The following is a 14897-nucleotide window of genomic DNA, read 5'->3' as shown; positions in this document are numbered from 1 at the left end:
TTAGAACAGTGTTTCTGTCCTTCCCAAGCGCTTAGTACAGTGCTGTGCACACAGTAAGCGCTCAATAAATACTATTGAATGAATGAACCTGATCACCTTGTCACCTCCCCAGCGCTTAGAACAGTGTTTCTGCCCTTCCCAAGCGCTTAGTCCAGTGCTGTGCACACAGTAAGCGCTCAATAAATACTATTGAATGAATGAATGAATGAACCTGATCACCTTGTCACCTCCCCAGCGCTTAGAACAGTGTTTCTGTCCTTCCCAAGCGCTTAGTACAGTGCTCTGCCCACATTAAGTGCTCAATAAATACGATTGAATGAATGAACCTGATCGCCTTGTCACCCCCCCGGCGCTTAGAACAGTGTTTCTGTCCTTCCCAAGCGCTTAGTACAGTGCTCTACACACAGTAAGTGCTCAATAAATACAATTTAATGAATGAATAAATGAACCTGATCACCTTGTCACCTCCCCAGCGCTTAGAACAGTGTTTCTGTCCTCCCCAAGCGCTTAGTCCAGTGCTCTGCCCACAGTATGCACTCAGTAAATAGGATTGAATGAATGAATGAATGAACCTGATCACCTTGTCACCTCCCCAGCGCCTAGAACAGTGTCTCTGTCCTCCCCAAGCGCTTAGTACAGTGCTGTGCACACAGTAAGCGCTCAATAAATATGATTGAATGAACGAATGAACCTGATCGCCTTCTGTACTTCCCAAGCGCTTAGTACAGTGCTCTGCCCACAGAGAAGCGCTCAATAAATACAATTGAATGAATGAATGAACCTCCCCAGCTCTTAGAACAGTGTCTCTGCCCTTCTGAAGCGCTTAGTACAGTGCTCTGCCCACAGTAAGTGCTCAATAAATGCGACTGAATGAATGAATGAACCTAATCACCTTGGCACCTCCCCAGAGCTTAGAACAGTGTTTCTGTCCTCCCCAAGCGCTCAGTACAGTGCTCTGCCCACAGGAAGCGCTCAATAAGTACGATTGAATGAATGAATGAACCTCCCCAGCGCTTAGAACAGTGTTTCTGCCCTTCTGAAGCGCTTAGTACAGTGCTCTGCCCACAGGAAGCGCTCAATAAATATGACTGAATGAATGAATGAACCTGATCACCTTGTCCCCTCCCCAGCGCTTAGAACAGTGTCTCCGTCCTCCCCAAGTGCTTAGTACAGTGCTCTGCCCACAGGAAGCGCTCAAAAAATACGATTGAATGAATGAATGAACCTCCCCAGGGCTTAGAACAGTGTTTCTGTCCTTCCCAAGCGCTTAGTCCAGTGCTCTGCCCACAGGAAGCGCTTAATAAATACGATTGATTGATTGATTGCTCTGCCCACAGTAAGCGCTCAATAAATATGACTGAATGAATGAATGAACCTGATCACCTTGTCCCCTCCCCAGCGCTTAGAACAGTGTCTCTGTCCTCCCCAAGCGCTCAGTCCAGTGCTCTGCCCACAGGAAGCGCTCAATAAATACGATTGAATGAATGAATGAACCTCCTCAGCGCTTAGAACAGTGTCTCTGTCCTCCCCAAGCGCTTAGTCCAGTGCTCTGCCCACAGGAAGCGCTCAAAAAATACGATGGAATGAATGAATGAACCTCCCCAGCGCTTAGAACAGTGTCTCTGTCCTCCCCAAGCGCTTAGTCCAGTGCTCTGCCCACAGGAAGCGCTCAATAAGTACGATTGAATGAATGAATGAACCTCCCCAGCGCTTAGAACAGTGTTTCTGTCCTTCCCAAGCGCTTAGTCCAGTGCTCTGCCCACAGTAAGCGCTTAATAAATACGATTGATTGATTGATTGCTCTGCCCACAGTAAGCGCTCAATAAATATGACTGAATGAATGAATGAACCTGATCACCTTGTCCCCTCCCCAGCGCTTAGAACAGTGTCTCTGTCCTCCCCAAGCGCTCAGTCCAGTGCTCTGCCCACAGGAAGCGCTCAATAAATACGATTGAATGAATGAATGAACCTCCCCAGCGCTTAGAACAGTGTCTCTGTCCTCCCCAAGCGCTCAGTCCAGTGCTCTGCCCACAGGAAGCGCTCAATAAATACAATTGAATGAATGAATGAACCTCCCCAGCGCTTAGAACAGTGTCTCTGTCCTCCCCAAGCGCTCAGTCCAGTGCTCTGCCCACAGGAAGCGCTCAATAAATACGATTGAATGAATGAATGAACCTCCCCAGGGCTTAGAACAGTGTTTCTGTCCTCCCCAAGCGCTCAGTACAGTGCTCTGCCCACAGGAAGCGCTCAATAAATACGATGGAATGAATGAATGAACCTCCCCAGCGCTTAGAACAGTGTCTCTGTCCTCCCCAAGCGCTTAGTACAGTGCTCTGCCCACAGGAAGCGCTCAATAAGTACGATTGAATGAATGAATGAACCTCCCCAGCGCTTAGAACAGTGTTTCTGTCGTTCCCAAGCGCTCAGTACAGTGCTCTGCCCACAGGAAGCACTCAATAAATACGATGGAATGAATGAATGAACCTCCCCAGCGCTTAGAACAGTGTCTCTGTCCTCCCCAAGCGCTTAGTCCAGTGCTCTGCCCACAGGAAGCGCTCAATAAGTACGATTGAATGAATGAATGAACCTCCCCAGCGCTTAGAACAGTGTCTCTGTCCTCCCCAAGCGCTTAGTACAGTGCTCTGCCCACAGGAAGCGCTCAATAAATACGATTGAATGAATGAATGAACCTCCCCAGCGCTTAGAACAGTGTCTCTGTCCTCCCCAAGTGCTCAGTACAGTGCTCTGCCCACAGGAAGCCCTCAATAAGTACGATTGAATGAATGAATGAACCTCCCCAGCGCTTAGAACAGTGTCTCTGTCCTCCCCAAGCGCTCAGTACAGTGCTCTGCCCACAGGAAGCGCTCAATAAATACGATTGAATGAATGAATGAACCTCCTCAGCGCTTAGAACAGTGTCTCTGTCCTCCCCAAGCGCTTGGTACAGTGCTCTGCCCACAGGAAGCGCTCAATAAATACGGTTGAATGAATGAATGAACCTCCCCAGCGCTTAGAACAGTGTCTCTGTCCTCCCCAAGCGCTTAGTCCAGTGCTCTGCCCACAGGAAGTGCTCAATAAATACGGTTGAATGAATGAATGAACCTCCCCAGCGCTTAGAACAGTGCTTCTGTCCTCCCCAAGCGCTTAGTACAGTGCTCTGCCCACAGGAAGCACTCAATAAGTACGATTGAATGAATGAATGAACCTCCCCAGCGCTTAGAACAGTGTCTCTGTCCTCCCCAAGCGCTTAGTCCAGTGCTCTGCCCACAGGAAGCGCTCAAAAAATACGATGGAATGAATGAATGAACCTCCCCAGCGCTTAGAACAGTGTTTCCGTCCTCCCCAAGCGCTTAGTACAGTGCTCTGCCCACAGGAAGCGCTCAATAAGTATGATTGAATGAATGAATGAACCTCCCCAGCGCTTAGAACAGTGTCTCTGTCCTCCCCAAGCGCTTAGTCCAGTGCTCTGCCCACAGTAAGCGTTCAATAAATACGATTGATTGATTGATTGACTGCTCTGCCCACAGGAAGCGCTCAATAAAGACGACTGAATGAATGAATGAACCTGATCACCTTGTCCCCTCCCCAGCGCTTAGAACAGTGTCTCTGTCCTCCCCAAGCGCTCAGTCCAGTGCTCTGCCCACAGGAAGCGCTCAATAAGTACGATTGAATGAATGAATGAACCTCCCCAGCGCTTAGAACAGTGTCTCTGTCCTCCCCAAGCGCTTAGTACAGTGCTCTGCCCACAGGAAGCGCTCAATAAGTACGATTGAATGAATGAATGAACCTCCCCAGCGCTTAGAACAGTGTTTCTGTCGTTCCCAAGCGCTCAGTCCAGTGCTCTGCCCACAGGAAGCGCTCAATAAATACGATTGAATGAATGAATGAACCTCCCCAGCGCTTAGAACAGTGTCTCTGTCCTCCCCAAGCGCTTAGTACAGTGCTCTGCCCACAGGAAGCGCTCAATAAGTACGATTGAATGAATGAATGAACCTCCCCAGCGCTTAGAACAGTGTCTCTGTCCTCCCCAAGCGCTCAGTCCAGTGCTCTGCCCACAGGAAGCGCTCAAAAAATACGATGGAATGAATGAATGAACCTCCCCAGCGCTTAGAACAGTGTTTCCGTCCTCCCCAAGCGCTCAGTACAGTGCTCTGCCCACAGGAAGCGCTCAATAAGTACGATTGAATGAATGAATGAACCTCCCCAGCGCTTAGAACAGTGTCTCTGTCCTCCCCAAGCGCTCAGTACAGTGCTCTGCCCACAGGAAGCGCTCAATAAGTACGATTGAATGAATGAATGAACCTCCCCAGCGCTTAGAACAGTGCTTCTGTCCTTCCCAAGCGCTTAGTACAGTGCTCTGCCCACAGGAAGCGCTCAATAAGTACGATTGAATGAATGAATGAACCTCCCCAGCGCTTAGAACAGTGTCTCTGTCCTCCCCAAGCGCTCAGTACAGTGCTCTGCCCACAGGAAGCGCTCAATAAGTACGATTGAATGAATGAATTAACCTCCCCAGCGCTTAGAACAGTGTCTCTGTCCTTCCCAAGCGCTTAGTACAGTGACTCTGCCCACAGTAGGCGCTCAATAAATACGATTGAATGAATGAATGAACCTCCCCAGCGCTTAGAACAGTGCTTCTGTCCTTCCCAAGCGCTTAGTACAGTGTTCTGCCCACAGGAAGCGCTCAATAAGTACGATTGAATGAATGAATGAACCTCCCCAGCGCTTAGAACAGTGTTTCTGTCCTCCCCAAGCGCTCAGTCCAGTGCTCTGCCCACAGGAAGCACTCAATAAATACGATGGAATGAATGAATGAACCTCCCCAGCGCTTAGAACAGTGTCTCTGTCCTCCCCAAGCGCTCAGTACAGTGCTCTGCCCACAGGAAGCGCTCAATAAGTACGATTGAATGAATGAATGAACCTCCCCAGCGCTTAGAACAGTGTCTCTGTCCTCCCCAAGCGCTCAGTACAGTGCTCTGCCCACAGGAAGCGCTCAATAAATACTATTGAATGAATGAATGAACCTCCCCAGCGCTTAGAACAGTGTCTCTGTCCTCCCCAAGCGCTTAGTACAGTGCTCTGCCCACAGGAAGCGCTCAATAAGTATGATTGAATGAATGAATGAACCTCCCCAGCGCTTAGAACAGTGTTTCTGCCCTTCCGAAGCGCTTAGTACAGCGCTCTGCCCACAGGAAGCGCTCAATAAGTACGATTGAATGAATGAATGAACCTCCCCAGCGCTTAGAACAGTGTCTCTGTCCTTCCCAAGCGCTTAGTACAGTGCTCTGCCCACAGGAAGCGCTCAATAAGTACGATTGAATGAATGAATGAACCTCCCCAGCGCTTAGAACAGTGCTTCTGTCCTCCCCAAGCGCTCAGTACAGTGCTCTGCCCACAGGAAGCGCTCACTAAGTACGATGGAATGAATGAATGAATGTAATATGGGGAGGAAGGCTTGTGCGCCCTCTGTGAGACAACCTGATCACCCTGTCCCCTCCCCAGCGCTTAGGACAGTGTCTCCGCCCTCCCCAAGCGCTTAGTACAGTGCCGTGCCCACAGGAAGCGCTCAGTAAATAGGACTGAGTGGATGAATGACTGATTACGCGAGCGAAGGCCGCCCCCTCAGGGGCGGGGCCCGCCATCTTGCCCCTCCCGCCTTCCCGCGCCTCAGGCCGGGGGAGGGGGAGGGGCGGCCGGAGGCGGAAGTGCGCGTGCGCGCCGCGCGCGCCCCCTTCCGGGCGGGGAGGGGGAGGGGGAGGTCGGCGCGCCGGAAGTGCGTCACCGCCGCGCGCCGGCGGGAGGCCCATTTGGCGGGCCGGGGGCCGTCGTCGTCCTTCTCCTCAGGGCCGCCGCCTTCGCCGCCGCCATGCCGTCGGCCGTGCTGACCCCTCCGGCCGCCGCCGCCCTCCAAGAGGCGCTGGACATGGCGGGCCGCCTCATCGACCGCCAGCTGCAGGAGGACCGCGCCTACCCCGACCTGCCCCAGAGGCTCGGCGCACAGCCCCCCAGTGAGCCCGCACCCACCACACACCCCTCACACCCACCACACATCATTCATTCATTCGCTCATCCATTCATTCATTCAATCGCATTCTATAGCAATGATAAGGACGGGGGCATTCGGTCACTCATTCAGTCGATCGTATTCGTTTCATAGCGGTGACAATGACCTGCATTCGCTCATTCATTCATTCAATATGTTGCCAGCTTGTACTTTCCAAGCGCTTAGTACAGTGCTCTGCACATAGCGCTCAATAAATGCGATTGATGATGATGATGATGATGATGATTTATTTCATAAAAGTGATGATGGCCTGCGTTTGCTCATTCATTCATTCAATCAATCGCATTTATTTCATAGCAGTGATGACGGCCTGCGTTCGCTCATTCATTCATTCATTCAGTCGCATTTACGTCATAGCAGCGATGACGACCTGCATTCGCTCATTCATTCATTCAATCGCATTTATTTCATAGCAGTGATGATGACCTGCATTCTCTCGTTCATTCATTCATTCAACCGTATTCCCTGGCAATGATAATCACGGGGGTATTCGTTCATTCATTCATTCATTCAATCGTATTCTATAGCAATGATAATGACGGGGGCATTTGGTCACTCATTCAGTCAATCGTATTCGTTTCATAGCAGTGGTAATGACCTGCATTCGCTCATTCATTCATTCATTCATTCATTCATTCAATATGTTGCCAATTTGTCCTTCCCAAGCGCTTAGTGCAGTGCTCTGCACGTAGTAAGCGCTCAATAAATACGATTGATGATGATGATGATGATGATGATGATTTATTTCATAGCAGTGATGACGGCCTGCATTCACTCATTCATTCATTCAATCGCATTTATTTCATAGCAGCGATGACGACCTGCGTTCGCTCATTCATTCATTCAACCGCATTTATTTCATAGCAGTGATGATGACCTGAAGTCGCTCGTTCATTCATTCATTCAACCGTATTCCATGGCAATGATAATGACGGGGGCATTCGGTCACTCATTCAGTCAATCATATTCGTTTCATAGCGGTGACAATGACCTGCATTCGCTCATTCATTCATTCAGTATGTTGCCAACTTGTACTTCCCAAGCGCTTAGTATAGTGCTCTGCACATAGTAAGCGCTCAATAAATACGGTTGATGATGATGATGATTTATTTCATAGCAGTGATGACGGCCTGCGTTCGCTCATTCATTCATTCAATCGCATTTATTTCATAGCAGTGATGACAGCCTGCGTTCGCTCATTCATTCATTCATTCATTCAATCGCATTTATTTCATAGCAGCGATGACGACCTGCATTCGCTCATTCATTCATTCAATCGCATTTATTTCATAGCAGTGATGATGACCTGCATTCACTCGTTCATTCATTCATTCAACCGTATTCCGTGGCAATGATAATGACGGGGGTATTCGTTCATTCATTCATTCATTTGTATTCTATAGCAATGATAATGACGGGGGCATTCAGTCACTCATTCAGTCAGTCGTATTCGTTTCATAGCAGTGATAATGACCTGCATTCGCGCATTCATTCATTCAATATGTTGCCAATTTGTACTTCCTAAGCGCTTAGTGCAGTGCTCTGCACATAGTAAGCGCTCAATAAATACGATGGATGATGATGATTTATCTCATAGCAGTGATGATGGCCTGCGTTCGCTCATTCATTCATTCATTCATTCAATCGCATTTATTTCATAGCAGCGATGACGACCTGCATTCGCTCATTCATTCATTCAATCGTATTTATTTCATAGCAGTGATGACGATGGGGGCATTCGTTCGTTCATTCATTCATTCGCTCATTCATTCATTCATTCAACCGTGTGCCATGGCAATGATAATGACGGGGGCATTCATTCATTCAACCGTATTTCATAGCAATGATAATGACGGGGGCATTCGTTCATTCATTCAATCGTATTCTATAGTAATGATGATGGCGGGGGCATTCATTCATTCATCTAATCATATTCCATAGCAGGGATAATGACGGGGGCATTCATTCATTCATCCGTATTTCATATCGATGATAATGATAGGGGCATTCGTTCATTCATTCAATCGTATTTATTTCATAGCAGTGATAATGACTGGCGTTCTCTCATTCATTCATTCAATCGTATTTATTCCACAGCAATGATAATGACGGGGGCATTCGTTCATTCATTCATTCAATCGTATTCCGTAGCGATGATAATGACGGGGGCATTCGTTCATTCATTCATTCAGTCGTATTTATCTCATAGCAGTGATAATGATTGGCGTTCGCTCATTCATTGTCGTATTTATTCCATAGCAATGATAATGACGGGGGCATTCGCTCATTCATTCATTGTCGTATTTATTCCATAGCAATGATAAGGATGAGGGCATTCGCTCATTCATTCATTGTCGTATTTATTCCATAGCAATGATAAGAATGAGGGCATTCGTTCATTCATTCATTCAACCGTATTTAATAATAATAATAATAATAATAATAATAATGGCATTTGTTAAGCGCTTACTATATGCAAAGCACTGTTCTAAGCGCTGGGGGGGATACAAGGTGATCAGGTTGTCCTATGTGGGGCTCACAGTCTTAATCCCCATTTTACAGATGAGGTAGCTGAGGCTCAGAGAAGTTAAGTGACTTGCCCAGGGTCACACAGCTGACAAGTGGTGGAGCTGGGATTAGAACCCATCATCTCTGACTCCAAAGCCCGGGCTCTTTCCACTGAGCCACGCTGCTTCTCATAGCAATAGCATAGCATAGTATTTCATAGCAGTGATGATGACGGGGGCATTTGTTCATTCATTCGTTCAATCGTATTTATCTCATAGCAGTGATAATGATTGGCGTTGGCTCATTCATTCATTCAGTCGTATTTATTCCATAGCAATGATAATGATGGGGGCATTCATTCATTCAGTCGTATTCCATAGTAATGGTAATGACGGGGGCATTCATTCATTCAATCGTATTTATTCCATAGCAATGATAATGACGGGGGCATTCGTTCAGTCATTCAATCATATTCAATAGCAATGATAATGACAGGGCATTCATTCTTTCAGTCGTATTTATTCCATAGCAATGATAATGACGGGGGCATTCGTTCAGTCATTCAATCATATTCAATAGCAATGATAATGACAGGGCATTCATTCTTTCAGTCGTATTTATTCCATAGCAGTGATAATGACGGGTGCATTCGTTCGTTCATTCATTCAGTCAATCATATTCCATAGCAATTGTAATGATGGGGGCATTCATTCATTCAATCGTATTTATTCCATAGCAATGATGATGACAGGGTCATTCATCCATTCAGTCATTCAATCATATTTCATAGCAGTGATAATGACGGGGGCAATCGTTCATTCATTCATCGAATCGTATTCCGTGGCAATGATAATGACGGGGGCATTCTGATTTCACTACCACTAAAAGGCGCGATCTCTAAGCTGTAAAACTTGTGGGCAGGGAACGTGTCCACCAACTCTTCCTTGTGGGCAGGGAATGTGTGTTTATTGTGTTGTCCTCTCCCCGGCGCTCAGTACAGAGCTCTGCACACAGTAAGCGCTAAATAATAATAATATTAATGGCATTTGTTAAGCGCTTACTATGTGCCAAGCACCGTTCTAAGCACCGGGGTAGATACAAGGTTATCAACCAATCAGTCATATTTATTGAGCACTTACTGTGTTATCACTAAATACTTTTATCACTTTTCACTAAATACGATTGATTCTGTCTTTTTTGTGCTTTGCTCAAAGTGCTCAGTAAATACAGTTGATTGATTTCATTAGCGTTAGGTGTGATCGCTAGACTATAAACTGACCTGCTTGAAAGTCCCTCTTCATATCATCATCATCAATCGTATTGAGCGCTTACTGTGTGCAGAGCACTGTACTAAGCGCCTGGGAAGTACAAGTTGGCAACATATAGAGACGGTCCCTACCCAACAGTGGGCTCACAGTCTAAAAGGGGGAGACAGAGAACAAAACCAAACATACTAACAAAATAAAATAAATAGAATAGATATGTACAAGTAAAATAAATAAATAAATAGAGTAACAAATATGTACAAACATATATTCATATCTGATAGACCATCATTCTCCCTACCTTCAAAGCCCTACTACTAAAATCAGACCTTCTCCGAGAAGCCTTCCCTGACTAATCTCTCATTTCTCCACCTGGTCTCCCTTCCCTCTGCATTGTCCGTGCAGAACAGTGCTTGGAACATAGTAAGTGCTTAACAGACGCCATCATCATTATTATCATTATTACTATTATTAGGGTCCATTAGAAAAGCAGCGTGGCCCAGTGGAAAGAGCGTGGGCTTTGGAGTCAGAGGTCATGGGTTCAAATCCTGGCTCTGCTACTTATCAACTGTGTGACTTTGGGCAAATCACTTCACTTCTCTGTGCCTTAGTTCCCTCATCTGTACAATGAGGATTAAGACTGTGAGCCCCCCGTGGGACAACCTGATCACCGTGTAACCTCCCCAGCGCTTAGAACAGTGCTTTGCACATAGCGCTTAATGAATGCCATTATTATTATTATTATATTCCCCCCACCCACACACAGCATTATGTACATAGCACGTGTCCACCAGCACTTCATTATGGGCAGGGAATGTGTCTGTTTATATTGTACTCTCCCCAGCGTTTAGTACAGTGCTGTGCACACAGTAAGTGCTCAGTAAATGCAGTTGACTCACCGATTATATTGTATTTGTGCTCTGCTCACAGTAAGTGTGCAATAAATGCAGTTGATAGATTTAATTACCATTAGAAGGCATGACCTCTAGAGTATAAACTTGTTTTGGGCGGGGGACGTGTCCACCGACTGCTATATTGTACTCTTCTAAGCAGCGTTTAGTACAGTTCTCTGCTCATAATAATCGGTAAGTACCATTGAATGCACTAAAATTAGAAGTGATCTCTAGATTGTAAGCTCTTTGTGGGCAGGGAACATGTCCACAAACCCTGTTTTATTTGCACGAGTGCTTAGTGCAGCGCTCTGCACCCATCAAGCGCTCAGTAAATCGCACTGATTGATTACGCCGGAATCAGAAGGCATGATATCTAGACTGAAAGCTCGTTTTGGGCAGGGAACCAATCTACCAACTGTTGTATTGTGCTCTCCCAAGCACTTAGCACAGTGCTTTGCACACAGTAAGCACTCAGTCAATAGCATCGATGGTGATGATGATCCCTATTTATCATGCCTTGGAGTTTGCAGTCAGTCTGCCCTTAGGCATTGGTTCTGGGATCCACCTGGACCTGGGTTCTAATCTCAGCTCTGCCACGCGATCACTGGGTGATCTTGGACAAGTCACTTCACTTCTCTGGGCCTCAGTTCCCTCATCTGTAAAATGCTAGCCCCAAGCGCTTAGTACAGTGCTCTGCACATAGTAAGCACTCAATAAATACGATTGATGAAGTGGGACAGGGACTGGCTCCTACCTGATTAACTTGTATCTACTCCAGCGCTTAGTATTGCGCCTGGCCCATAGAAAGCGTTTAACAAATGCCGTCATCATTATTATTATTATTATTATTGAGTGCTTACTAATCTGCAGAGCACTATATACTGAGCGCTTGGAAGAGTACAATAAAACAGAATTGCCGGATACGTTCTCTGCCTATAATGAGCTTACTTTCTTGAGGGGAAGTGTATAACACAGCACAATGTGTGCATTTTGGGTTAGCCGTTATTATGAAACACGGACAATACTTCTCCCTAGCTGTGCCTGTCGGCTTGTTTTGTTGCCTGTCACACCCCTTCTAGACTGTGAGCCCGTTGTTGGGTAGGGATGGACTCAGTCTGGTGCCGAATTGTACTTTCCAAATGCTCAGTACAGTGCTCTGCACACAGTAAGCATTCAATAAATATGATTGAATGAATTAATAAACGTGTATTCCGCTCTCCCTCTGCTCCCAACCTTTTCTTGTGCCTCCCAAGCTGACCAAATTGAGCTTCCTCCCTCCCAGGAGAGCCCCAAGCGCTTAGTACAGCCCACAGTAAGCGCTCAATAAATACGATTGAATGAATGAATGAGTGTAGGAGTTACAGCTCTCAGCTTTACAGATCATTTCTGTGCTTCTGTGACTTCGAGTCTTTTTGACCAGCAATGTCAGAGCCTTCTACTAGCCAAAGCCTGGTGCCTGACTGGTCAACCCCTAGTCCTGAATGGAATTAAACCCAACAACCTGATCACCTTGTATCCCCCCTAGTGCTTAGAACAGTGCTTCTCACAGAGTAAGCACTTAACAAATGCCATCATCATCGTCATCTCGGAGGGCTGATAATAATAATAACAATGGTATCTGTTAAGCGCTTACTATGTGCGCTTCTAAGCGCTGGGGGAGTGCAAGGTGGTCGGGTTGTCCCACGTGGGGCTCACGGGATAAGAAACAGGGCGCTCAGGCTCTCTGATCCACCGGACGGTCTTGGGGTCCAAGCCTGCATGTACAACAATAATAATAATAATAATAATAATGTTGGTATTTGTTAAGCGCTTACTATGTGCAAAGCACTGTTCTAAGCGCGGGGTAGATACAAGGTAAATCAGGTTGTCCCATGTGGGGCTCACAGTCTTCATCCCCATTTTACAGATGAGGGAACTGAGGCCCAGAGAAGGGAAGTGACTTGCCCAAAGTCACACGGCTGACAAGTGGCGGAGCCGGGATTTGAACCCACGACCTCTGACTCCAAAGCCCGGGCTCTTTCCACTGAGCCACGCTGCTTCGGAGGCCTCAGTTTCCCTCCGTTGGGGCCCAGGTGGTCCGGGGAGACCCGGAAAAAGGAAGAACACATCCGGTTTGCAGGTGGTGGGGCCCCTCCTCCCCGCCTGCAGCCAGGGTTTAGGAGACCTGTATATAGGTATATATGTTTATATATATTTATTACTCTTTATTTTACTTGTACATATTTATTTTATTTGGTTTATATGTTTTGTTGTCCGTCTCCCCCTTCTAGACTGTGAGCCCACTGTTAGGTAGGGACCATCTCTATATGTTCCAACCTCGTACTTCCCAAGCGCTTAGCACAGTGCTCTGCACGCAGTAAGCACTCAATAAATACGATTGATTGAATGAATGAAATGAATACCCAAAGCGGGTCTATGGCATAACAAACCCCATATTGGGCGTATATGGTATCAGTTTTCTGTATAGTAGCAGGTGCGACAAAACACCAGTACCAAAGTTGCGTAGGAATAGCTCAAGGTTGAGGAAAAAGGGGTTCCCTGAACCAAAAGGAAAACGGTTAGTGCTATTTAAGTAGTGCCGCCTGTACTTCATTTAGCCGTAATCAGTTTAGCACTTCATCAGGTTCATAGCATCGTCCATCTAAGGCTGTAAAAGTAATTTCCAATTATTACAGCCATTTAAGAAAGTACAGGCGAGAGCTGCTGCCTGTACCTTCTTCACTTCTTCAGGTTCATAGCATCTTTCATCAGAGGCTACAAAAGGGATTTCCAGTGGCACGCTTAGGTTGAACAGAGTGGACGATGCTTTCTAGTTTGGCAGCAAATTATTTTGAAGGGTATTGAAGGGTATTATTATTGAAGAGTACTATTTTAAATACGATTGATTGATTGATTGAAGAGTACTCTCTCTTCCGTACTCTGTTGAACCTTAACACTGTTATCTTTTTTTGTAGATTGTCCTACGGTTTCTGGAATTTCCGATATGGATTATCCTCTTCAAGGACCCGGTTTGATGTCGATTCCCAACCTGCCAGAGATCAGTTCCATCAGAAGAGTTCCTCTCCCTCCTGAACTGGTGGAACAGTTTGGCCGTATCCTGTCTTATATTCGCTTACCAGAAACATTTTCACTAGGATTATTTCCAGCGTTAGATCATTTGCTGTTGTACGTCTATAGCTGTACAAAGCCCAAGCCTGGGTGTCAGAAGGACCTGGGTTCTAATTCTGGCTCCTCTTGTGTGCTGCGTGACCTTGATCAAGTCCTTTCACTTCCCTGGGCCTCAGTTACCGCATCTGTCAAATGGGGATTGACACTGTGAGCCCCACGTGGGACAGGGACTGCGTCCAACCTGAATAACTTGTGTGTACCCCAGCGCTTAGTACAGTGCCTGGCACCGTAGTAAGCACTTTACAAATACCACCTTCACTGGACTTGTATTTCTCTCAACTTCTAGAACTTTTGAAATTATGATATTTCTGAGGGTGTGGGATCTAAAGCTATAATTCACTTGAAGTGCTCCCTAAAAATTAGAGTGAGCCCTGGGATGGGGGGTGAGGGGAGTGATTTACTCTTAATAACTATCAGGGGGTGTGGGGAATGATTTACTCTTAATAACTAATACCTATTTCACTGTATAAAATGTTTTTCTTGAATGCGACACAAATACTATCATGTCTGAGTGAAGTTGAAGGTGAAATAGAATCTAAGAATCTTTCCCTTGATAGCGGTCATTAAATTCCGTTGCATAATCGAGCCCTACCTGCCAGTCCATCTTTCCTCTCACAAATCGGTTTCGGTCCAACACGGTTAGTTTTATTAATGCCAGGGTTTGGGGCTAATAATGCCAGTTTTAATCATGTCAAAAGCTCTCGTTTTAGTTTACTGGTAGTTTACAATCACTTATTTCTGCTAACGTGGTACTCCCATGCAGAGGTTTTTGCAGTTGTTGCGTAAATATCACTCGATAGTATCGAGACATATTTGTTGTTAAAGCATCCTTTTTTTGATTCAGTGATGGGTAAGTAGTACTTTTTATACTTTTTTTTTAAGACTTCTCACTACACCGTCCGTTACAAATTTTTTGACAATGTCCTCCCGTAATCCCCATTTTATAAGTGAGCAGATAGCCTGGAGGGACTTGTTAATTATGTAAACACAATACGTCAG

The 14897-nt window shown here is 46.1% G+C and overlaps 2 protein-coding genes across 5 annotated transcripts in view; one reads left to right on the top strand and one right to left on the bottom strand.

The window, feature by feature from the left end:
* Positions 1–5868, bottom strand: part of WDR70 (WD repeat domain 70) — a 462347-nt gene extending 456479 nt beyond the window's left edge. The window contains 1 exon segment of the mRNA XM_038743389.1: positions 5783–5868. Within this exon segment, the coding sequence (XP_038599317.1) occupies positions 5783–5868 (86 nt within the window).
* The window catches only part of NUP155 (nucleoporin 155), an 86438-nt gene continuing 77404 nt past the window's right edge, over positions 5864–14897 (top strand). For all 4 annotated transcript variants that reach the window (XM_038743950.1, XM_038743949.1, XM_038743953.1 and 1 more), the window contains exons 1-2: positions 5864–6008; positions 13685–13822. In XM_038743950.1, the coding sequence (XP_038599878.1) occupies positions 5867–6008; positions 13685–13822 (280 nt within the window). In that variant the 5' untranslated portion in view covers positions 5864–5866. The remainder of the gene's footprint in view (positions 6009–13684; positions 13823–14897) is intronic.

This window comes from Tachyglossus aculeatus, chromosome 3 (assembly GCF_015852505.1).
Source record: "Tachyglossus aculeatus isolate mTacAcu1 chromosome 3, mTacAcu1.pri, whole genome shotgun sequence".
Taxonomy (NCBI): Eukaryota; Metazoa; Chordata; class Mammalia; order Monotremata; family Tachyglossidae; genus Tachyglossus; species Tachyglossus aculeatus.
The sequence above is the reverse complement of the archived record's forward strand: the minus strand, read 5'-3'. Positions and strand labels throughout refer to the sequence as shown.